The sequence below is a fragment of the Pogona vitticeps genome, chromosome 5 (assembly GCF_051106095.1).
Source record: "Pogona vitticeps strain Pit_001003342236 chromosome 5, PviZW2.1, whole genome shotgun sequence".
Lineage (NCBI taxonomy): Eukaryota > Metazoa > Chordata > Lepidosauria > Squamata > Agamidae > Pogona > Pogona vitticeps.
In genome coordinates, this window is record NC_135787.1 from 104,462,446 (window position 1) to 104,487,768 (window position 25,323).

General features: G+C 41.3%; 1 protein-coding gene across 3 annotated transcripts in view; it reads left to right on the forward strand.

Annotated features, from left to right (window-relative positions):
• Positions 1 to 25,323, forward strand: part of EFCAB6 (EF-hand calcium binding domain 6) — a 170,245-nt gene that overhangs the window by 17,736 nt on the left and 127,186 nt on the right. The window contains exons 6-7 of one of the 3 annotated variants that reach the window (XM_073000833.2): positions 8,266 to 8,402; positions 19,246 to 19,364. In XM_073000833.2, coding sequence (XP_072856934.2) covers positions 8,266 to 8,402; positions 19,246 to 19,364 — 256 coding nt within the window. Of the gene's footprint in view, positions 1 to 8,265; positions 8,403 to 19,245; positions 19,365 to 25,323 lie in introns of those variants that run through there. The other 2 variants (XM_078394209.1, XM_078394210.1) reach the window with 2 other exon arrangements.

Below are 25,323 nucleotides of genomic sequence, written 5' to 3' on the forward strand. Positions count from 1 at the left end.
CTCTGGGCCTGACATTCATTAGGAAGCTTTTGTAGAGGATTTGCATGTACAGCTGCAATGTAGCAAATAGGAGCAGTCTTGGTTGCCAAGTTTCAGCTACTCTGGCACAAGTGCTGTGTGTGCCATCACACCCACATGTAGCTATATTGGATCCAGGTGCCAGACTCCTTCCCTTTTGAAGGGTGTCTGCGTCCATCATACTAGACTGTGTGAGACATTCACAAATCACAGAGCTGTCAGGACAGATTGTTTCCAAGACAGTTTTTTTCCGCGCTGCTGTAAAGCCTCTCAGTCATCACTCAAGGATAGTTCTTATTGTTGCGGTTGCTTTTCAACTTGGCTATATACGCAGAGTTAACAAGAGAATTCTATTTCTTTTTTCCCACCATAAATGAAACATCCCAGCTATATTTCTCTTGCAACATTTATGAATTGAAAATATCCCCCATGGTCCCAATTAGGCTTCCAGAAAATCTAATTTATAAGGGCCTGTGTTTATTTATTTATTTGATTAAGGGCAAACTGGGAGGAAGCTCACTTGTGGTTTCATCTTGGACCTTATATTTTTAGTAGTCTAATTCTTAGAAAAATATTAAATGAAAGAAATAAAGAGGGAAGATAGATGTAAGGTTTGTGGGATCCCGTAACTCATTCATTTGCACAATGTTGCATCAGTTATTTTATTTTATTTTTAACATGCTGGCATTCTCCCCAAAGGGGATTCAAGGTGGTTCATGATCAGTTAGAACATAGCATCATAGAATCACAGAATAATGTAGTTGGAAAGGATTTATAACACCATTGAGTCCAACTCACTGTTAAATGCAGGAATCCAAGTCAAAGTATATCTGACAGATGGTTGTTTCATTTTCTCTTGAATGCTTCCAGCACTGGAGTGCTCACTACCTATCAAGGTAATTGGTTCCATTGCTCTAAAGGAAGTTCTTGCTGATAGTCAACCAAAATCTGGCTTTCTGTAGCTTGAGTCCATTATTATATGTCCTGCTCTCTGGGATGATCAAGAACAGAACCTGCTGTTCCTCTGTATGACAATCAGTTTTGAAATGTGGCATCCTATCTCCCCTCAGTCTTCTTTTCTCAAGGCTAAACTTGCCAATGTCTTTCAGTCCTTCCTCATTTGGCTTGATTTACAATCTCCTGATCATCTTCATTGCTCTCCTCTGAACATGTTCCAGTTTGTTCAAAAATTTCTTAAAGTGCAGTGTACAGAACTGGACACAGTGCTGAAGATGAGGCCTAACCAGCGCCAAATAGAGGGGAACTAGTTAGTACAGTGGTGTCTCGACTTACGAACACCCCTACCTACGAACATTTCAACTTACGAACAGCTCCAGTCACAAAATTTTGCTTCAACTTGCAAATGGAGCTTTGACCTACGAACAGAAAAAAAAACGCGAGAAGGCAGAGAATGCAGGAAATTTGAACTTTCAGTTAACTGTTGGCCAGAGAAGAGGCTGCTTGTCTACTACCTCGCTCACCCCAGTGGTTAGAGAGTATGGATATGGACAGAGACTTCAGACCGCCTGGTACTGTACTGTATGAACTGGTGTTTTTTGCCTTTTTATTAATTTTTGATTTTTGGATTTTTGACTTTCTTTTTTAAAACAGAGAGACTGCCTGTTCTGGGTGAGTACACTGTATTTACTATACAGGGGTTTGCAGCTTGGGTTTGGGCTAGGTGGGGGGTTATGTTTCTGTGCTCTGATGGGTCTTGCAGACCCTTTCTGCAAGGGTCTGTGCTGGCTGGTGTACTTTAAAACGGATTTTAGTCTTTTGGTTTTAAAATCAGAATTTATTTTTTTTTTGCAAAAGTCTGTACTGGCTGTTGTGGAGTTTAGACTCAAGTCTCACCCCCCATTGTCTTCTCTCTCTCTATGCTCCCCATGTGCTTGGTTTGGTTTAAAATGTGTTTTGTTTAAAATGTGCTTGGTTTGGTTTAAATGGTGTTTGGTTTAAAATGCATTGGTTTAAAATGTGTTTTAGACTCCAAACTCTCTCCCCCCCTCATTGTCTTCTCTCTCTGTGTGTCTTCTCTCTTTTTGTGCTTAAAAGCACAAACCTTTGTCTGAGGGGTCTGTGTGACCCAGTGATGACCTTCTTTCATTCCTCTTTTCTCCATTCTTCCCTCCTTTCCTGCTGTTTTTTTAAAACTAAGTCAGGTTAAAATAAATTTCTCCCCCTAGTGGTAGAGGACGGATTAACTGGTTTTGCATGCTTCGACTTACAACCGGAGCCTCTACATACAAACAAAAAACAGCCGGAACAGATTAATCAGGGGTTTCAGTGCATTTCAATGGGAAATGCTGATTTGATTTATGAACATCTCCTGGGACGGATTAAGTTCGTAAGTCGAGGCACCACTGTACTTCATAGGATTTGGAGACTGTTCTTCTATTTGTTTGTTTTTTGTTTTTTATTTTCCAACATAGAATTTACAAATATACAAAGACATCATATATAAATTATAGAGCTTAACCTACAAGCAATCTTATTCATTGTCATATTTCTTCCATTGTAATCTTCTCCATATTGTTCATTATAGTTTCTATTTATTACATAAATTTTGCTTTTCACCAATCATAAAATGAGTTCCATCTTAAGTAATAAATTGATTTTTCTTGTCCTTTTAATCTCTTTGTTAGTCTGTCCATTTCTGCGCATTCTAGTATTTTTTTTTAATGATCATGTCATCCTTTAGTCGGTCTCCCTCCTTCCAGACCTGTGTCCATATTAATCTAGCTGCTGTCAGAACATGTGATATTAAATAGTAGCTTTGCTTATTTATATTATTTGGTAATAATCCCAACAAGAAAGTTTCTGGTTTGAATTCTATTTCTTGCTTTGTTTAACCCACATATGTATTTTCATCCAATATTTTCTTGCTATATCACATGTCCACCATGCATGGTAGTAAGTTCCTTCTTGGTTTTTAAATATCAGACATTTGTTTGACATATTTACAAAGATGTTTGCAAGTCTGGATGGATGGAGGTGCCATCTATAGAACATTAACAGAAGACTGTTCTTCTGTTAATGCAGCCTGAAATAGCATTTACTTTTTTTGCAGCCACATTACACTGTTGGCTCATATTCAGCTTGTGATCTACGATAATTCCGAGATTTTTCTTGTTCATAATATTACTGAGCCAAGTACCCCCCCCATCTTGTAACTGTGCATTTGGATTGCTAACATGCGCTGGATTATGGAGAAAGCCAGAGAGTTCAAGAAAAATATCTACTTCTGCTTCATTGACTATGCGAAAGCCTTTGACTGTGTGGACCACAGCAAACTATGGCAAGTTCTTAAAGAAATGGGAGTGCCTGACCACCTTATCTGTCTCCTGAGAAACCTATATGTGGGACAGGAAGCAACAGTTAGAACTGGTCATGGAACAACTGAGTGGTTCAAAATTGGGAAAGGAGTACGGCAAGGCTGTATATTGTCCCCCAGTTTATTTAACTTATATGCAGAATACATCATGCGGAAGGCTGGACTGGAAGAAACCCAAGCCGGAATTAAGATTGCCGGAAGAAATATCAACAACCTCCGATATGCAGATGATACCACTCTGACGGCAGAAAGTGAGGAGGAATTAAAGAACCTTGTAATGAGAGTGAAAGAGGAGAGTGCAAAAAACGGTCTGAAACTCAACATCAAAAAAACTAAGATCATGGCCACTGGTCCCATCACCTCCTGGGAAATAGAAGGGGAAGATATGGAGGCAGTGTCAAATTTTATCTTCCTGGGCTCCATGATCACTGCAGATGGAGACAGCAGCCCTGAAATTAAAAGGCGCCTTCTTCTTGGGAGGAAAGCGATGACAAATCTTGACAGCATCTTGAAAAGCAGAGACATCACCTTGCCAACAAAAGTCCGAATAGTCAAAGCTATGGTTTTTCCTGTCGTGATGTATGGAAGTGAGAGCTGGACCATAAAGAAAGCAGACCGCCGAAGAATTGATGCCTTTGAATTGTGGTGCTGGAGGAGGCTCTTGAGAATCCCCTGGACTGCAAGGAGAACAAACCTATCAGTTCTAAAGGAAATCAACCCTGAATGCTCACTTGAAGGACAGATCCTGAAGCTGAGGCTCCAGTACTTTGGCCATCTCATGAGAAGAAAAGAGTCCTTGGAAAAAACCTTGATGTTAGGAAGGTGTGATGGCAAGAGGAGAAGGGGACGACCGAGGATGAGATGGCTGGACAGTGTCTGCGAAGCAACCAACATGAACCTGACACAACTCCGGGAGGCAGTAGAAGACAGGAGGGCCTGGCGTGCTCTGGTCCATGGGGTCACGAAGAGTCGGACACGACTAAACGACTAAACACACACAAATTTCATTTTGTTGTTTTCAGCCCAGTGCTCAAGCCTATCAAGATGTTTTTGAATTTTGTTTGTCTTCCTGAGTATTAGCTATTCTGCCCACTTTTATGTCATCCTAAAATTTGATAAGCATTCCCTGGACCCCCTCATCCAAGTTATTAAGAAAAAAATGTTGAAGAGCACTTGGCCCAGGACTGAGCCTTGTGGTACCTCATTTAACTCCTTCCGGTTTGAGAAGGAGCCATTGATAAGCACTTCCTGAGTATGATTCTGCAACCAACTCTGTATCCACCTGATAACTCTTCTATCTAGCCCACACCTAATTATCTTGCTAATCAGAAAGAACATCATGGGGAATTTTGCTGATATTAGTCAAAAACAAAGTAAAATGTCATGTTAAAAATGAAACAATTAAAGTTATTCTATTTATTTATTTTGATTATTTATTAGATTTCTAATGTTATTCTAATGTTATATTGGCATAGGTCGTTGGGCAGTGAAGGGTTTGGGGTTAGTGGTGCTAGAGTTCTCTGCTTAACCCCCCCCCCCCCAGGAATTATTGACTTTATTCGGGGTCTAAATGTATGGGAGCGAATAAACCACTTTCAATTTCTTATACACAGGACTATAATAATTATTTGTCTAATCAGGAGTTTGTTTAAAAGCCCTTTGGGTAGGAGGCCTGCTACTTTAATGTATATTATTTGTTCATCACTGTACACTATGATGGCATACTAGAACTTATACATTTAGTAATGGTGATGATAATTATATTGATAAGAATAATTGAGAATTGTGCGAAATGTTTTTGTGAGGTTCTCCTAGACTTATTGAAAGTCTTCTGCCCTTCCTTTTAACTCCTGATTGTGTGGAGGCTGAGTGGAATATCTCTGGCCTTAGGAACATGAGAATCCCCTTCCATCCAAGGAAAAATCTGGCTAGTCTAGCATCTCGTGCTGACATTCAACAAACAGATTTTATAGGAAGCTTGCAAGCACACAGCAAAAGTTATCAGTGCCTCCACATCTGACCCTAGTGCTTGTTGATTGGAGGTATATTTCTGTTTTGGTTCTCAGGGAGATGGTCAGCCTGCAGAGGTCTGAGTTGTATAGTTTCACATTGCAGATGGCAGTGTAGCTCATACCCCTTCCGTTTCTCCTTTGTGTTCTCTTCCTAGAAAACAAGATGCTTGAAGAGAAGGGGTGTAGTTGAGGATTTTTCCATGCCTACTCATTTTTCTGGGTTCAGGGGAAAGCATTGTGTGAGTGGCCTTGGAGGCCTACGATATGTAGTGAATGAGTTACATTTGAGTAGCTGGGTTTCACATTATGCATGCCGGGCTTGAAATCTAGCATCTTCTCTAGTCTTTAAAAAAGATCAGCATCAGGGATCTAATTAGCAGTATGCCATCAGGGCTCTCACATATGCAGTAAACACAATGTTAGGGAGTAAATATCTTTCAACCAACAACATAAGGCCTTTTAAAATTGCCAACCAATATAAAGCAGACTTAAAGGAAATGGGACTGGGGAGGGGGGGGGAGAGAAGAAGAGGAAGAGAACAAGGTAAAAAAAAAAATACAGTGCTCACTTGTCTGTCACATATTCATCACTTTGTTTTTCTCTGGCTTTGTCCCCTATATCCAGCTTCCCCCCTTAAGTGCCCCCCTCCACGTTTTTTTTTCCACTTTTATGTTTACGAGGATCTGAAAATAATCTAATTCTTTCCTATCTGGTTTGGCCCATCTTTACCAGCTGGTAAATAGGAAACATTCGCCGTAGGAAGCCAATCCTCTGCAGAGTATAAACAGATGGAATCAATATAAAGTGACAAGTTAGACTGTGCTACTGAGAATATGGAGCCAAAACCAGGAGCATAACAGTCTCTGTACTTATTTTGTTCCAATTCATTTGGTGCTGAATAGCACTTCATATATGCACAGCTGTGCCCCTCCATAGTTTATGTGAGTGTGTGTTTGTGTGTTTAAAAAGAAAAATCTTTCTTTTAGCTGTAATGATGGACAATTAAAAATATATAAATGAAAGAATTTGTACAAAGTAGGCCTGATATAGAATACAGGGTGGTATCATTAGTCATAGCTGTATTTATTACTTGAGACATCAGTTCTCTTTTTCATTTAGTTAGTTAAACAGAAAGCCTCAAACCAATTTGTATGGATTTGAAGACAGGTATTCTCAAGTGTGCTTGCCATAATCCATTCATAAAGCATAGCTTCCCTATTCTTTGTTGTATCCATGGTCCTAGTTGCATAGTGAGAAATCACAGTGGCCAACATCCTGTAGTAAACCTATAGAGCTGGGGGGATCAATGGGGATTGACACAACTCCTTCATAAATTCCATTGATTCAAATGGACCTACTCTAACTGCAACTTAGTATGCTAAAATAAATTGCAATTAAAGTGAGTCCATTTGGAACTTATGGAGGAATTGACTCACTAAATTCCCATTGATTCAGTGGGCCTACACTAGTGCAATTTATTGCACGAAGCAACAGGATTTTGGCCAGAGTCATTTTAGTCTCATGGGAAAGGACAGGACAGCCCTAGGCTGTGAAAAGGCTCTGTGTACTTAGCTTTGGACAATGCTGCCTTAATGCGGTGAGTTACTGCACTGGGTATCCTTTATATTGGACCAAGAACAGTTTTAGGTTAAACTTAAGTTGCCGAAATCTCTGTATGTATTACCCTATTAATTTATTTGATATATTCTTAAAATTACCAAGGAGTAATCAAGACAATTTTCAATCAAACCATTAAAAAGAACCAAATTTAGTAGTCAAAGATAAATGAAAAGAAAGCTGATTAAGTGCACCTATTATAATAAAACATGGAACCATTAATTACCTAAAGCTCTGTAGAACAAAGTATTTTCTTATCAATCTTCAAAAAGCTAATAGTGCGGGTGGCCAACCTAGCCTAAGGAAGAGATGCTCCATTCTCCGCCATTTGAGGGAATGCTTTTGTTATGCAATGAACATTCGTGAGCTCAAAAGAGAGTTGGAGAGCCACAGCATAAATAGTGTGTGGGTGTGCACATGTGACCTCTTTCCCTAATGGGTACGTCTCTAAAATAAGGGGATTAGCTTTGCTTTTAAGAACTTTTCTTTAAAAAAATCTTCATAAATAACAAATGCACATCACCCTTCTGACATTTTAATTCTTCCACATCCTGGAGTCATGGATGTGACTTTAGAGTACAGATCCTTGTCTTTCAGAGAACCAGTTTATGAACATATTCTCTGAAATACTGGATGATGAGCTGTGTTTAACCCTGGATTTTACTTTGTAGATGGAGTGAGACTGAAAGCCACATACTTATCCTTTGGAGAGACAGTTTCCACTGTATTGCTATATGGTTTGTACAGGTAGAGAAAGAAGTCAGGAATGCAAATGTTGATTTCATTCTTAGAACAGCCTTTCAAAACCTCCACCCACTCCCTTACCTTGTTTCAAAGAAAAGATTTTTAAATGCTAATAATTTAGTATGCCTAAACCAAATATTTAGTACACCTAAACATTCCTTCAAAATAAGGTTACCCTGCCTCCCAAACCCAGTCTTAACAATATTCATTTCCACTAAATCTCTAGGTTTCAGTAGCTGAACAAAGAGTATCATTTCTGAAGTGCTCATTTGATCAGAAGAAATGTATAGTATTTGTAACTAATTCTTCCTTCATGCATGAAAATCCTGACATTCCTAAAAATCATTTAGGAAGGAAATTACATACATTCTTGCTAAATGCAGTGTTCTTTTCTTATACTTGAAAGAGAAGAACCTGAGTAGCTCTGTGTCTAGGTTTGCCTGTTGTGAAAGATACCAAAAGAATTATCAGACATCAAATTGTATTGCTACCCATTTACTTACAGTATTTTAATATGAATCTTTTCAAAACACTGAACAGATTTCCAAAAAGCTGAAGCATTTTATTAAGACCTGTAGACTTTTTGATTACAATCAAAATGGACAGATACAGCGGCATGAACTGAGAAGGATTCTTGAGGTCAACTGCTTCAGGATGACAGATTGCGAGTATGAGAAGTAAGTAAAAACAAGAGGAGGGGTGCTTGTAAAGTCAATATGCAGGAAATTAGCTTGCATTCCTATTAATACTACATTGCTCGCTACTGTTTATCTTAATAGGTTTGTCCCATGCTCCATGCCAAAAGAAAATAAATTTAGGAGAGCCATTCTAAAATTTGACAGCATCAGAGATTTTTAGGGAATAGATGTTTTGAGCTGCTGCTGAAAATTCTGTAGCTTTCCCATTCAATTAGTTGTAGTGTGGTATGCTTAAATGCAGATGTTTTAGCACCATGTGCTTTCTCAGCTTTGTAGCAGCAACCCAGCAACCGAGAATTTGGGGAATGGCCCAAGTTATCATTAAAAGACAATATTAAAGCTAACAACAATAAGTATACAAATACTAAAAAGGATCAAACAAATACCACTCTAAAAATGGTAAACAAAAGCAACAGCAAAAGTATATTTAAAGCATTAAGGTACAACAGTCCATTTAAAAATCCCACTCAGGCAGCCAGTCACTAAGGGAAAGCTTGCCTGAAGAGAAACGTCTTTGCCGGCTTGCCGAAAGACAGCAAAGATGGGGCTACTCTAGTGTCCTGTGTGAAAGAGTTCTAGAGTTTGGGAGCAGCAAGACAGAAGACTCTCTTGTGTCCCCAGTAAATGTACTTGTGGAAATGGTGGGATGGAGAGAATGGCCACTCCTGATGATCATAACACTTGAGCAGGCTCATAAAAGGAGATGCAGTCCTTGGGATAGCTTGGGCCCAAGCCATTTAAGGCTTTATAGGTTTGAATCAACACTTTGAATTGTGTACAGAAATGGATTGGCAACCAGTGGAGCCACTGTAGAAGGGGGGGGGGTTGTTATGTGATCCCTGTAACCATCCCCAGTCAGGAGCAATCTGGCTGCTGTGTTTGTTGCATGACATTTTCTAGAGGGAGAAGAGGCTGCTGTTTTCAGAAACTTAAAGAGAGAAAGGATTCTGCTTTTTGTTTTATTAATTTTGCTTCTGTTATCCGTTTTAATACCCATGCCCTTGATTTGCTGGTAATTAGAAAGGAAAAAGATTTGTAGAAAGTATTGAAGTCCCAACCACTCAAAATCTTACTTGGCCAGTTCCCTGGTTTCTGCAGTTTCACTAAGTGTCATCTACACTGTTTCATGACTATCTTCAGAGCCATGAAGTTTGCCCAGTTACTCATTTTTTTGTGAAGGCCAAGGTTACTTTTTAGAAAGTTGTGTTGTGCTTCCAGTATCATATACAGTGGTGCCCTGCTTAACGATTACCCCGCTCCATGACGAAATCACTTCACAACAATGTTTTTGCAATCACTTTTGTGATCACAAAACGATGTTTAAATAGGAAAAAACCGCTTTACAACAGTCGGTTCCCTGCTTCGGGAACTGATTTTTCGCTTAACGACGATCAGAAAATAGTTGATCGTCGGGCTTCAAAATGGCTCCCCCGCTGTGTTAAGGACAGATTCCTCGCATTTCAGGCACCATAAGATGGCCGCCCTGTGAAGGATCTTCGCTGGACAGTGAGGTATTTCGCCCATTAGAATGCATTAACTGGTTTTTAATGCATTCTAATGGGTTTTTTTTACTTTCGCTTGATGACAATTTTGTTGTACAGCAATTTTGCTGGAATGGATTATCGTCATCAAGCGAGGCATCACTGTATTGGGGTTTGGGAAGAGATGGTTACTTTAGATTGCTTTATGTGTCGAATTGGTCACATGTATTTGAAGTCCTCTAACTACTGCTAATGGCCAAGAAGGCAAGTTTATTTGCTAGTTTGCAGGATTTATACTCTACCTTTCTCTCAAAAGAAGTAAGAACAGCATTCCCAAAGAAGGGTTTATCGGAGCTTGTGGAGCAGGGATGTAGGGAAGGGAGGCTTACAATGAGTCAGGAGCAGGTTTGAGAACTATTAGATAGACATTCTAGTTCAAAAGCTGAAAGATGCTTTCATGCTGCTGATGAACTTTGTTCCTTCCATGGGTGCGGAGGAAAAATGCTGAGCAGGCTACTTTGCAAACCAAATGAAGGGATAGAGTCTGGAAGTGATAGTTCGGGGTGCTCCATTTCAGAATGCTGAAAGTAATGGGAATAAGAAAGAAATCCTACATGAAAATTTTAAAAAAAGCCCTCTTGTACATGGAAAACAGCAGGCCAATAATTGGATGTTAATTTTCCTCAGATATGCTAGCTTTTTGTTTGCAAATCAGTCTTGCTCATATACGTGTGGAAGAGTTTTCAACATTGGTATACCCTGCCTATAATCTGAAGTGACTCTGTCAATTTGATCACCTCATTCACACTGCTCATTTCTACTCTAGAAGCAGAACGAACCTCAGGCTTGGGTGGGGGGAAACATGGATTTCTCAGTATGAGCCAGAACAAGTCTCTGTAGAATGAAAGTTTGGATTCATATGCTAGTTGTGCTTCCAGTAAGCCGTTCAGAAGAGCATGTATTCTCCTGGAGTTTGAAATGACTTTCATTTGGGAGGCCCATGGAGCTTTAATAAGCTACAGTTGCAGAAACATTGTGTTGGACAGAAGCCTACAGGAGAAATGAAAGAAATTAGGATGGGCAATTTATTTGTTTTGCTTTGCTCTAAATATTTTATATCTCATTACCAGCAACCTCAAAAACAATTTTGGCCCATCGTTATTAGCTGAGCTTACTGGTTGGTGTTCTTCCTATTCGTGTGTGCTTGGGATTTTCTCCAATATTAGATGACAACTGCAGAAAAACTCCCTTTACATAATTTGGTACATGCAATTACAGAAGAGAAGTCATGCTTTTCTAAAGCAGGGCAATGAAAAACTGCAAAATGTGGCTTTATTTGACAATAAATCTAATTCTTGGCATTGAAAACTGGAATGTGATAAATCTGTACGAATGCTACTACATCACTAGAAGTGAGTGTCATTGTAAAGAAGACCACAAATTTTTATTTGGGAGCATTTAAGACTGAGTAAAAATGATGAAATTTATTCTTGAGAGATTTGCAAAATGTATGCATGAAAAGCAAATTGGATTCATCTTTGGTGGAACGAAATGCTAGTTTACCTAAAACTGCTCTTGTGAGACATGCAAGAGGACAAGGAAGGTGGGGAGGATGCATTCAGTTTTTTCAGTAGGCCCATTTCATCCGTCTTTATGCCATTGGTTTGATTTGAGGAGCCCAGGACAAACCCTTGTTCACTTATTATGTTTGTATCAGGGCTTTTATTGAAGGCCCGACTCAGAGGACATTAGTAAGTAAAGGATGTATAGAAAATATTTTGTGTAGGATTATCATGTGATAAAAAGAAGTTACACACCTGTAACTCTGGTTCTTCGAGTGGTCCTCTGTGAATTCACACTAATGGGTTAATCTGCGCTCAAGCAGAGCAGTTTCGGAAACTTTCACAGCTTTAAGCACTTAGTGCTGGGACCTCCCCTACATCAGCTATATAATTCCGCCCCCAGCACCGCTGCCCAGCATACCATGGCACACGTGACAAACAGCAGGGAAGAGGGCAGGACGTGTGAATTCATAGAGGACCACTCAAAGAACCAGAGTTATAGGTAAGTAACTTCTTTTTCTCCTTATGTGGCCTCTGTGAATACACACTAATGGGTGACTGGCAAGCTGACTAACCAGGAGGAGGGACATCACAAAAGTGCAGATGCCAGTATAGCTTGACCTACCACAGCCTCAGCCTTCAGCTGGACATCCAGGTGGTAGAGTGAGATGAAGATAGGCAGAGTGGCGCACAAGGCAGCGTGGCAGACATCCACGATGTCCACTCCATGGAGAAAGGCTGTAGAAGATGCCACAGCTGTAGTAGAGTGAGGTCTCACTGACTTTGGAAGAGGAGTCTCTGCCAAATCTTAGGGAAGATGGATGGTCTTGACTAACCATCTAGAGATGGTCTGAGAGGAAGCTGGTGCTCCGAAGGAGGAGCCAGCAAAGGTGACAAAGGGATGCTGTGAGGCACAAAAAGTGGTTGTGCTGTGCACATAATGCGACAGAGCACGCTTCATGTCTCAAGCAGTGAGGACAGCTGGCTAGTTCAGATGGAAGGCAGAAAATACCTTTAGGCAAGAAGGGAAGGCCTGGCTGTAAGGTTACTTTACAGAAAGGAGGACCCACTCTTAGTATAGCCTGTCCTCCAGTCCTGCAAGCTAAGGTTATTGCCAGGAGAAAGGCAATAAGTGGAGTGATGCTGACGCCAAGCGCTTAAAGGGAGGCCTCATAAGCCGCCAAAGAATTGATTGGAGAGACCACTGAGGTGTTAGTGTTCTATAGGCAGGATGCATATTCTCCAGGCCTTGGAGAAACAGATTGCAGGTAGAATGGGCCAGTCCCAGGCAAAACAAGTGGAGGAGAAACCAAAGGAATGCGTCCAGAGACGTTGGCCTAGTAGGCAGATATCGTCTTGATGCAAAGTTACCGAACGCCTACCCAATATAGGAGTAGATCAAGGTGATAGACAGTTTGCAAGCATGATTGAGCATGTCTCTTACAGTTGGGGAAGACTCCATGCGGACAGGTAGGGGGACTTGAGGTCCAGATGACATATCTGATCCTCACCAGATGAGGGACCAGGTGCAGCCTGATGTATTCCGCAGCTCAGGGGAGCAGGAACAAAAAACATGGCTAGCAAGGCGACCAAGCATGACGTTTGCATACTCATGGTGGACACAAACAGCAGTCCTTTGAAGAAGGGGGAAAGGTGGAAACCTGTAAAGGAGGCCCTGTGACCAATTTATCAGGAAGGCGTCCCCTAGGGAGCTGCGGCCGATGCCAGCTCAGGAGCTGAACATGGCACACTTCTTGTTTAATCAGGATGCAAAACATCTATGTCAGGAGTCCCCCATCGATGATAGAGGCAATGAAAGGTGGCCTCATTGAGAGCCTGCTCGTGAGAGCAGAACCATAGTCTGCTGAGATGGACTGCCACAGAATCATTTCTGCCCAAAAGCCCTTGGTGTTTGCCAGGAGCTCCAGCACAATGATATGAAGGTGGGCTACCAGCAGCCAAGGGCAACATGGTGTCACAGACATCCACTATTGACCGATTAGGTCAAGGGACCAAAGGGTCTCCTTATGTGTAGGTTGGGGGGGAATCCCCACCAGTCCAGTTATGCAGCGAGTTCCGGAGTCACCTGGAGCAACGTTGATGTGTGGTCGCAAGATATCTGAAAAAGTGAGAGAAAACAGGCTTGAAGGGACCGCATCCTCAGTTGAGCATGTTGTCCCACGGCTGTGGTAGATGCCATCAGCCTCAAGAGTCGCTGGACCTGTAGGACAGGGAAGCAAGTGCCTGAAGAAAAAAGGATCATAAGAAATCAAGCATTTTCACAGACTTGTCATCAGGGAAGAAAAACCCTGCTTCAAGAAAACATCCCAAGTCTCATTAATACTATCTACACACTGTGTAGGCTGCAAAATCGACTCCTCTATGTTGACCTTCAATCCTAACTCTGACAAAGGGACATTGTCAAGGACGTGTGTTTACCAGCTTGTGACTTGGACTCAGTGGCCAGGAGCCAGTTATCCAGCTATGGGTAAACAGTGATTCCCACTGCTGAAAACCTGAGAAGGTGTTGATGGTGTGACCAGATGCCATCATGAAAACAAGCATCCAACCAACTCTCTGGATGTAACATGTGAATAACAGAGTCTCAGAAAGCCATAGGGCATCTTTGTAGGGTAATAGAAGAATTCAGGCCTCCAAAATCACGTATGGACCAGAGGCCTCATCCCTTTTCTTTGTGGGGGGACACCAGTCAGAAAGATGAGGGGCCAGACGGCCTGACTGGTCAACGACAGAGAAGTCAGGTGCAGTAAAGGGACTGCTCGGTTTTGCAGTCCTGCCTGCAGATCTTTTAGTCAGGGTGCGGCCTGCCCACATGTCTAGGGGGTGGTGGCTGGTAACTTTGGGGTTGAGGCCTTTGACGTCCCGGTATGCCCTAGGCTGGTAGCAGCATCACCAGGTACTTGTGGTTGTTACACCGCAAATGACCGTGCCACCTTCTGGAGCTTGGGCAGGATATCAAGAATGATATCAGTCTTCTGATTGAAAGCTGTGCACCAACAAATGGCAGATCCTTGACCCATCAGTTGTTTGGATGCTGGTTTGAGGCATGTCAAGCAGCATTGTGCTCGTGATGCGCCTACCCCATTGCCTCCTAGTGATATGGGAGGAACTGTAAAGGTGCACACGAGTTACCCACAGAATTGGCAATGTCAAATTCAATAAGTGGTGATGATAAGCACCCATGGCAGAGGAGTAATTGGCTACATGGCGGCCAGAAAATAAAAACACCAACCAAAGAACTCCTTATCTGTTAATGGTAAAGGAGGGTGACTAACTGCGGCAACTGGTAAGGGAGTAGGAAGATTGGTTGGAAGTCTTCCTCCCCTTCCAACTCTTGTGAGTCCCAGTTGAATAAGGTAAGTCCTGCAGACAATTAGGGGAGCAGTCTTTCTTAACATGAGCCTGACCAAACTCAGTTTCAATACAGTTGCCGGGACAGAGAAGGCTGAAAGGGTTAACAGCAGTTTAGGTTGAACCCGCAAATACTTTGCTGCTGGAGCCGAGTTAGAGGGAGCACTACACCTGTGAAGCGTATGTGGAGGCGCAAAGCACTCCTTAGCCCGTGGCTCAGAAGAATGCCAGATGGAGTGGGGCAACAGTGGTGGTATAAAAGCTCATAGGTCCTATACTGGATAAAAGGGACTGGTCCTGCATGAACGTGTCAGTGTGATAGGACCTTCCTGAGGAAAATTACCTGGGCCTACCCAACAGCAGCAAGTTTCTTGGGTTGATTCCTATGAGTCCTTTTCCTATGAGCCTATGCTGGCACCGGCAGCTGAGGCAGGGCTGCAGGCTACTATGTGTTATGAGTTCAGCTGAAGATCGAGAACCTGAGGGGTTAACTACACCTGAGGAGAATGCGAGCGATTAGAAGCACAGACAGCTGAATCGCCACCAGATTCTCCTCCCCCAGTAGCCAGGGTAAGGGCTAGACTTTGGCAAAGACTTATGACACAAAGGTCAGAGGATCGCCTGAATGCTGCCCGCAGAAACACCCGGTCAGCTAGTCCTAAGTATTGACAGGATGAAAAGCTTCTAGAAATTCAATGGCTGTTTTGCTATATAATCAGCTCCCAGATGGCTGGGAAGCTTGTGGAAGCAACAAGTCAAATCTCTGGCTCACATCCACGCTCCTGATTACCTTGAACCTTGTTCTCTGGACCCTTGGCTTTGGACTCTGACCCTGGACTATGTTGTGTGATTTGACTTTGGGCCCTGATCTTGGATTACAGTCTGTGATTTGGCTTTGGCATTTTGGTATCGGCTCTGCATTCTCTGAACTTCTGATATTGGACTGGGTTATCGGACTTTGCTATTGAAACCCCTGGGAGCGTGACACTATGTGAACCAGCCCGTTGATAAAAGGGGGCTGTTTTGTGCCAACTTATCAGCCACCAAACAGGTGCTACCCCAGCCAGGAATATCACGGACTAGCACGGCTAACAGTCGGTGTTGCAGCCCTCGCTTTTTCAAAGGCAAAGCTAGGGCTGCCAAATGTTGCCGGAAAGCTCTTGCTTTGGCACCTAGCTGATTTTGGAAATAGCAGCTGTGTGAACAAGCTCCTTGATAAATGAGGGCTGTTTTGTGCCAAATCCACCCAAAGGTGTTAGTCCAGTCAGGCATATCACTGACAGGTAGGGCTAGCAGTGGGAGTTGAAGGGGGCCCATTCTATCCCCAAAGGCAAAACCAAGGCTTACCATATGTTGCCAGAACATCTACAGCCTTGGTGCACAGCTCTCTCCGGAATTAGCAGCGGGTTGAACGAGCCCATGAAGGAGGGCTGTTCCACGCCAACCACACACATAGGCTTTACCCCATGTCAGGAGTCACTGACAGGCAGGGAAGGCAACCGGTGCTGCAGGAGGCCCTTTCTTCTCCAAGGGCAGGGCTGCAGAGCCCTAACTCACTGCAGGTGAAACAGCTGTATGAATGAGCCCCTTAAAACAAGAGGGCTGTTCCATGCCAACCTCCGAAGAGGCTCTACCCCACTGGCAAGCGGGTGGGAGGCAGGAGCCACGGAGGCCCTTTCTTCTTCCAAGGCAATCCTAAGGCTGCAGAAGCCCAGCTCACTGCAAAACAGTTGTATGAACAAGCCCCTTGAAACAAGAGGGCTATTCCACACCAACCTCTGAAGAGGCGTTGCCCACTGACAAGCGGGGAAGGCAGCCGGAGTTCCAGGGTGCCCTTTCTTCTTCCGAGGGCAAAGCTCAGAAGCTGTCCTCTTCTATTCTGCTAGGAAGAGGAAGATTGCAAACAGGCAGAAAGCTGCTGCTCTCAAGCCTGGGGTAGCCTTATAAAGTAGGTAAAAGAGACCTTATTTCTTTAAGAGAAAAGTCCTGAGGGCTGCAAAGCCGGCTTTGCAAAGCCTCTACAAAGAACAGCTAATGCCAGCTAGTACTTTATCCCCCAGACAAAAGAAACAACTTGTTACAAAAGAAAGAACAAGGGGAGGTCAAAGAAACGAAAGGCATGGTTTCTACTTGCGAAGTTCCAACGAAGCTGCTGCTACAGTGGCGGTCGAAAAAAAGAACTGAGGCACTAGTGCCAGGGGCAGAGTTATATAGCTGGTGTAGGGGAGGTCCCAGCACTAAGTGCTTAAAGCTATGAAAGTTTCCAAAGTTGCTCTGCTCTAGCGCAGATTAACCCATTAGTGTGTATTCACAGAAGCCACGAAGGAGACCCAATATGATGTGTTGGGTAGCATGCTGGACTAGACCTCAGGGCATAGAAATTAGGGGGCTAACAATGGTAAATCACTCCCTGAATATCTATATGACATAACATGAAACCATTGTTAAGGTTTACTATAAATTGGATGTGACATTATGGCACATAACAATGAGATTATCATTCCCTGTAATAATAAACTAGGCCACTTTCCTGCCTGCAGTTTGAAAGGGAAATGGAGCTACTGAAAAATAAAGTGATGTTTTCATATAATTGTAGCACCTTGGTTTGTTGCTGTTGGTATGTGCTGTCAAGTAGCCTCTGACATATGACAAATCTATGAATGAGAGGTCTTCAAAACATCTTTTCCTTAACAGCCTTGCTCATCTCCTCAAGCCTGTGTATTTTTTTTAGGGAGTCAATCAATTTTGAATTTGATTTCTGCCGCCCAGTAGATGGACAGGGTATAAATAAATAAATCTTCACTTTTTCCTGCTGCCTTCAACCTTTCCCAGCATTATTGTATTTTACAGAGAATTTTCCCTTCTCAGGATCTGCGCAAGGTAGGACAACCTCTGTTTCAACATTTTTGCCTCCAGAGTTAGTTCAGGCTTGATTTGTCTTGTTCATCTTTCTGGCAATCCATGGCATTTGCAAAGCTATTCAAACATATCTATTTTTGTGATGAGCAAGGCTGTTAAAGAAAAGATGTTTTGAAGACCTCTCATTCATAGATTTGTCATATGTCAGAGGCTACTTGACAGCACATACCACACTGGATTTCAAACATATCTATTTTTATGTGAGTTTTCTTTACTGTCCAACTTTCACATCCTTACACAGTGAGAAGAAATACAATAGTGTGGGTGGTCTACATCTCCAGTGACACATCCTTGCACTTGATTATCTTTTATATTTTTTCACTGCTGCCCTTGGTACAGTAGAATCCCCTTATCCATGGGATAGCGACTGATTGTCTTATCCATGGTATGAAAATATTAAAACTATTAAAAGAATCCCATTGAAGTTACCAGAACTGGCCACTAGAGAGAGACAGACACCATGCTATGTAGAGCATGTGCTGAAGAATTAGATTTCCACAATGTCATTACCAGAACTGGCCATTAGATAGAGCCAGAGACAATGCAATTTATAGTGTCCACTATTAAAATAGTGTTCTGTGCTTTTCAGTATCTCAGGAGGGGGGGGGGCTTGGAACCAATTCCCTGTGGTTACGAGATCCTTCTGTACATTGTTATACCAAGGTGGCACCCAGAATTTTATAGGGTTGCAAAAATAAAATAAAACAATTTATTTAAAGTATATGTGTTGCGGTGATGAGGAACCTCCACAGACCTTTGAACTTAAAGGTACTTGACATAGAAATGAGAGTGAAACTGTACATTACAGATAGACCATCTTTAGAAAGTAAAACCTGTTAGTGTTCCAGAGAGGGGATTCAGTAATTGAGCAATCGTCTTTGCAAACAAATCCTGGGCTTAACTCACAGGGATCTGTTATAAAACCGAAGTTGTTTTGGAGACTTAGAATTGTGAAGTTCCCCTCCTGTGAGAATTAGACATTTTGGGTGGTTAACAAATTCCCTGTTGAAAGAAATAGTTTTCTATAATATGTAGTGTACTTTCAAAGGGAATAGGTTGATACAGTTATAAAATGCTCAGCTTTGGCACTAGCATCTCTCTAGTATAGTAACAGGACTACCAATGGGGACGGAGGGCAGAAGTTGGAAGAATATATTGTCCAGCTAGAAATTCTCAGCCTATAGGGCTACTGGCCTTGGTGGCTAGGGAATTGTGGCATTTTTGTTCCAAAATGTTAGCTTATCAAGGTGGGGGAGGGAAGTCCTCTATTCCCTATCACCCCTCCTAGGAAACTTGAATAATAGTATAAGACCTGTTCCAAGCTGCTCTTAACAGAAGTATCCCTCTTATGGATCGATTAGATGCTACAACTTTTTTTGCATGTTCTTTTTATTATTTTGAATAGTTGTTTATTGTCTGGGATCTCACCTTAGATAGATTAGTTTTATTAAAATTAAAATGTCATTATTTTTGTTGTTTGTTTTCTAGGCTGTGGAATCGATATTGTGTGTGCCGAACAAACACTTTGAATTATAAAGAGTTTTTGCAGTATCTTGGCATAAATTTGGACAAGAAAAAGAAAAGAAGTACAGAGAATCAAGATTCAGGTAGGCATTTCAGTAGACATTGGTTGGCAGAGCATTAAAATGTAACTTATTTGTTCCTCACTAAGAGCAAATACAATTTTATTTCTCAGATTAGTTTTTTAAAAATTTAAGATGCCTGATGCATTTAGAAGAATGGTTATCCAATATGCTCTATTCAGAAGTTCTGAAAAGTTCTTAAGCCAATTTAAGTTCAAGCTTTTTATCTACAAGGAGGCTTTTTTGTTTTACATCTGATTGTGTATCAAGGAATCTTAATACTTTTCAACATGTAGAAATTCTTTGGGGAGCCTTCTGAAATTCAATTTTTGGTTATTGACAGTGATGGGCCCACGTCTGCAAGGTTTAACAGTTGCTGTTTACAAAGTAATATTCTTACTGAAGTAGCAAACTTTAGCATTTGGACTGTACATCTTCTGATTGCAACCAGTAGACTCAGCTGGTTGTTGTAGGTTTTTCGGGCTCTTTGGCCGTGTTCTGGAGGTTTTTCTTCCTAATGTTTCGCCAGTCTCTGTGGCTGGCATCTTCAGAGGACAGGAGTTTTGGGCCAAAGAGCCCAAAAAACCTACAACAACCATCAGATTCCAGCTGTGAAAGCATTCAAAAATACAGTAGACTCAACCATTTCAGTATTTTATGATTAGAGAAGTAGGTAACATAAATAAAATTAGTACATCAGGGAGAATGCTGTATTTCAAACCTTTTCCTTGACACCTACTTTTCTACGTGTTGTGTGTGTGTGTTGTGTGTTGTGTGTGTGCGTGCACATGGAATATGTGATCACCAGTTCTCATTATTTCAATCTTTTATTGATTAATTTTATTAAATGATAATTTTAATATGCTCCTTTAATTGAAAGCTTTAATTGATGAATTAATTTTATGCACTCTTTTATTGATTAATTTTATTAAATGATAATTTTAATATGCTCCTTTAATTGAAAGCTTTAATTGATGAATTAATTTTATGCACTTCTCTTAACATTTGAACGTTAATAAATTAAATTGCTTTAATAATGTACTATTATCACATGAGCACTGACACTAAGATTTCCAATCTGTGACCCACATACTAGTGGAGTGACTGAGGCAGAGAGGCCACAGTATTTTGCCAACATAACGTGTGAAGCTGTTTTAAAAGTTTTTCTTAAGAAATGAGGTTGAGTTGCCATAAGAAATGATCTCTTGACACAAAACAACTAACTCCGGTGCATTTTTGTGTGGTTTGTTTTTCTCAATATTTTCGGAGGATGTATTTGAACCTGGCCACACAAGTAGCTGCTAAATATTGCATACTTTATCCTTTTTCTTTTTTCCTACATCTAACTTCCAGGGGAAGTTGGGGTTCCAGCATTTCTTTTTCTTAGAACCTAAGCACTTGACAGCCTGAGTTTTCATGATTAATCAATAAATAATCTTGTGCCATCGTGTCAAGTCTGATGTATGGCAACCTCCAGGTAGAGAATACTCAGAAGTGGTTTGCCATTTTCTTCTTCTGGAGGCACCCTGAGACTATGTGGATCGCTACTGTAAGATTATTGTTACAGAACAGAATCCACTAGGTGAGAAATAAGGGAAGTATCTGCAGAGGAAACCAAGTGGGAAAGAAATAGCGGGGGCTGAGCTGAATATGACTGAAATTTTAAGATAGCTTGCAGAAATGGGCCAGATCCACAAGGAAATGAAGGCTTTCATTTAACTGTCATTGAAGTACTTGAGCATGGAAAAGACTTCGTGAAAGATTCTCTAGAGACTCTTATATCCAGTGCCATACACCCATCTTGCCAATCCTAAAATTAATACAAAAGCATGACTTTTTTTAAAAAAGGTAACGTAGAAGGAAGGATTAGTTCTCATTTTACTTTGTTTTTGAAAATATTTTGAAAATAACACTTATGTGAAATGTTTGTGTAATTAACAGAAGACAAACCTTTCAGTTTTAAAATATTGAGATCACGAACCATGGAATTGCTTGATTGTGGACTTTCAGATGAGTGTTACGTATTTCATTATCCTCAATGAAGTTTTGAATTATTATGGCAATAACTTATCTCTTGTGGGTTCATGAACAACACACTGGTATTAGTGAGAGAGCTACATTGCTGATTTTTATTTTGGGAAGGGGCACACCATTGAATCATATAATAATGGAGTCGGAAAAGCCCTATAACATCATTGAGTCTATCCCCCTGCTCAATGCAGGAATCCAGATTAAAGTACATCTGACAGATGGTTCTCTAATTTTTTTTTCCTAGAATGCCTCCAGCATTGGAGCATTCACTGTCTCCCAAGGTAATTGGTTCCTATGTTATACTGCTCTGATAGCTAGGAGGTTTTCCTGATATTCAACCAAAATATGGCTTCATGTAACTCGTGCCACTTATTACATATCCAGCACTCTGGGAAGATAAATAACATATCCTGCTTCCCTCTCTATGACATTTTTTTTCAAGTATATGAAAAGTGCTGTCATCTCTCCCTTCACTCTTCTTTTCTCAAGGCTAAACATGCCAATGTATTTCAGACATTCCTCATAGGGCTTAATTTCTAGTCCCTTGATCATCTTTGTTGCGCTCCTCTGAACATGTTCTGGTAAATTGTGATTTCCAGAACTGGACACAGTACTCAAAATGAGGCGCAACCAGTTCCAAATACAGGGGAACTAGTCTTTCATGGGATCTGGAGGCTATGCTTCTGTTAATGCAGCCTAAAATAGCATTTGCTTTTTTTTTCTTGCTGCATTGCACTATTAATTCATAATCAGCTTGTGATATACAAGATGCTTCTCACTTGCAGTATTACAGAACCAGGTATCCCTCATATTGTAACTGAATTTGGTTTTTTTCCCTGGGTCTAGGCACTTTTCCCTTATTCTTGTCAAATTTCATTATGTTGTTTTCAACCCAGTGCCCAAACTTATCAAGATTTTTTTTTTGAATTGTGCTCCTGTGTTCCAGGGTATTACCTATTCCATTCAATTTTGTGTCATCCTCAAATTCGATAAGCTTTCCCTGCAACCCTCTCATCCAAGTCATAAATGAAAAATGTTGAAGCGTGTGGGGACTGAGCACTGTGATACCTCACTTGTTTCCTCCTCCCAGTTTGAGACAAGGTTGTAGAATGAAACCTTCAGCTGGACTGATTCAAACCAATGTAGACATAAAGATACTTGAATGCGAAGAGTACTTACTTAAGACTCTGGTGAAATGGATTTAAAAGCATAATTTGTATGCTGGAATTGTCCATGGGGAGAAATCAGAAACAGGCCTTTGGCATTTCTAATTTACATGCCTCCTACACTTTTTTATTATTTTGGTAGTCTTGAGTGCCATTAAACAGGAAATTAACTCATTAAACCTTTTTTTTTGAGGGAAGGGGCAACTAAATTAGTACTATCTTTATTTACAGCCTAGGTTCGGTAGAAAGTTTCAATAAAACTATTTTTCATAAATGTGGAAAACTGGGGAGCTGCTGCAGTTCTCTCCATGGGGACATTAACATTGACATTTCATAGAAATACATGAAGAAAAGCTTTAAAAATTTTAAAATCCCTACAGCTAAGCTGAGTGTGAGTTTGATTTTTCATAACACCATTTACATATTTAACAAGGGAGAAAGGTTTCTTGAAAAGTAAACTGCATGAAGAAGAGAAAGTATTTTAGTCATAGTCCTAATTATCGCTTAAATGGGCCTATGCAAAAGCCACTGAAGGCTGACTGGTAACACTCCAGAGAACTATACAGGTTCTGAACTAGTCTGAAAGTTATAAATATCCTCCCTGTCATGTATCTATAGTGAGGGTGAGGCTAGGTAGGTAGGCAGGGGCTGAGAGAGAGGATACAATCAGTCAGTTGGGCTAGGCAGGTGGAATATGTAGAGGCACTGTCTAACCTTTTAGGTCAGTTAAATCAAAGAGCTTCCCTGAGCTGCCTCAGAGAAGTGTAGTAAAAATAATTGTGTGACATTAAATCCATTCTGACTGATGACGACCCTTTCCAGGGTTTTTTAGGCAGGGAGCACTCCAAAAAGGTTTGCCATTCCTTTCTTCTGGGGGTGACCCTGGGATTGTGCAGCTTGCGCAAGGCTACACGGGCTGGCTCTTCTGGGGTGCACAGTGGGGGATTCCCAGTCTCTGGCGCTGCAGCCAGATACTTATGAATTTTAAGAGCTCTGTAAATGATCATTTTGATCAGGAAAAAAAATAGTATAACTGGGATACAAAAACAGAGAAATCCCCAGCTATGTGTTATCTTCCATTTTTTGTAACACAAAAGACTATCAAATACTTAGTTCCTAGGCAGTGGTACAGCACAAACATTTTGAAATCGAGCAGTGTGTATGTTACACAACCTGCCTGAACTGCACATCTCACCTTGGATGACTTAAGAGTCTCCTGAGGAGCATGCACAGAGATTTTTAGATCAGCTTTGTATACTTGGTAGGGAAATGTCTAAATTGGAATATACTGCAACTGTTTTGCATTGGTGGTGCTGGAACGTGTCCCCTTCAAAATTTTTTCAATTGGATTTCAGAATCTGTGCCAAAAAAGAGACTTTCCTCTTCTGCTTTACACTGCTTGTCCAAGGGAGTCCAAGTGAGACAGACAGCAAATGAATTCTGAAGAAGGTGGTATATCCCAAATGCCTGCCTATAAGAATTCTTTAGAGGGAGGCATTTGTTGCGTCCACCCTCGTGCCCCTTGCTTGACTGTCGAGCCTCAAAGCACACGAAGGCAAACACTCTCTTCTTTTACACTTGCCGCCACCAGGTGATCTCTAAATCACCATTACTTCAGAAACACTCAGGTCCACACTTCAAGTTCTTTTAACTAAAACTTTGGTTTATTGATTACAGAGATTCATAAATATCTTCAGTAGCTAATCACCCCTCAGAATTTCCCAGACGCCACACTCTATTACTCTCTCTGATTCTTACTGACTTAATCTCTACTGCCTGACTCTCTTACATTTCTCTTACTCTCTGACTGACTGACTCAGGCTCCGCCTCTTATAGCATCTCTCTTGGCTCTACCTCTCAGCAACATTAATATGCATGAACTATTCCGTTACATAACAAACATGAACCATTACATAATATAGCATAAACCATAGCATAGGCATCCTTCAGTCTCGAGAGACTATGGTAACATGTTCTGAATCGAGGAGTGTCCTCTCCAGAGCATGAAGCCCGGGTAAAGTAATATGGAGGATAGGCTGTTACCCAAGCAGCAGATCCCCCCTCTCCACATTGCTGAAGCATAGACCATAGATCAAATAAATAGAGAACGCTGCAGCATTATATCTACCGGTGCCTATGTCACTGTGGTACAGACAATTGTCCAGGACCCATTGCCTATAATGTCTTGCTCTGAGGATATCTCAAGAAAAGACATTTGAGACTTAACTGGTTCTGGAGAGTGTGCAGTAATCCCTTCTCTCTTGCAGCATTGCCAGAACAGGGAAGTGGCTGGCACAGCTCTGTAGGTGCCAGCAGTACCCTGCCCTAAAGAGCTAGGCTGGTTAAACATGAGCAAGGCTCTCCAGAGTTGTTTCAAGGACCATCCCGGTGATAAGACAGGTGCATGATTTCTCCATGTTCTCCACTGCCTGACGTGGAAATTCTCCTCTACCTTATGAGGCAGGTGGCAGTCACAGAAAATAGGCTTTATGGTCTTGCTGGCATTGCAAAGGAAGTAGGTGAAGAAACAGGCCTTCAGGTCTTGCTTGTTTTCCTGAAGGTGACACTGGCAACACAGGAAGAACTGGAGTTTAGATTGGATCCCATTTATGGTTAGCTAATTTGGGTGCAGTCAGAATCAATCTAATTCTAGCCTAGCAAGGATCCATCAAATTCGTTTTAAGCAAGCTAGTGCTTAATTAAATTTAGAATCACTGATCATCACTTGTATGAGCCGTTTGGGTGCAGGGGAATCTCTAGAACAATTTTTTGTCCTGTTACACTGT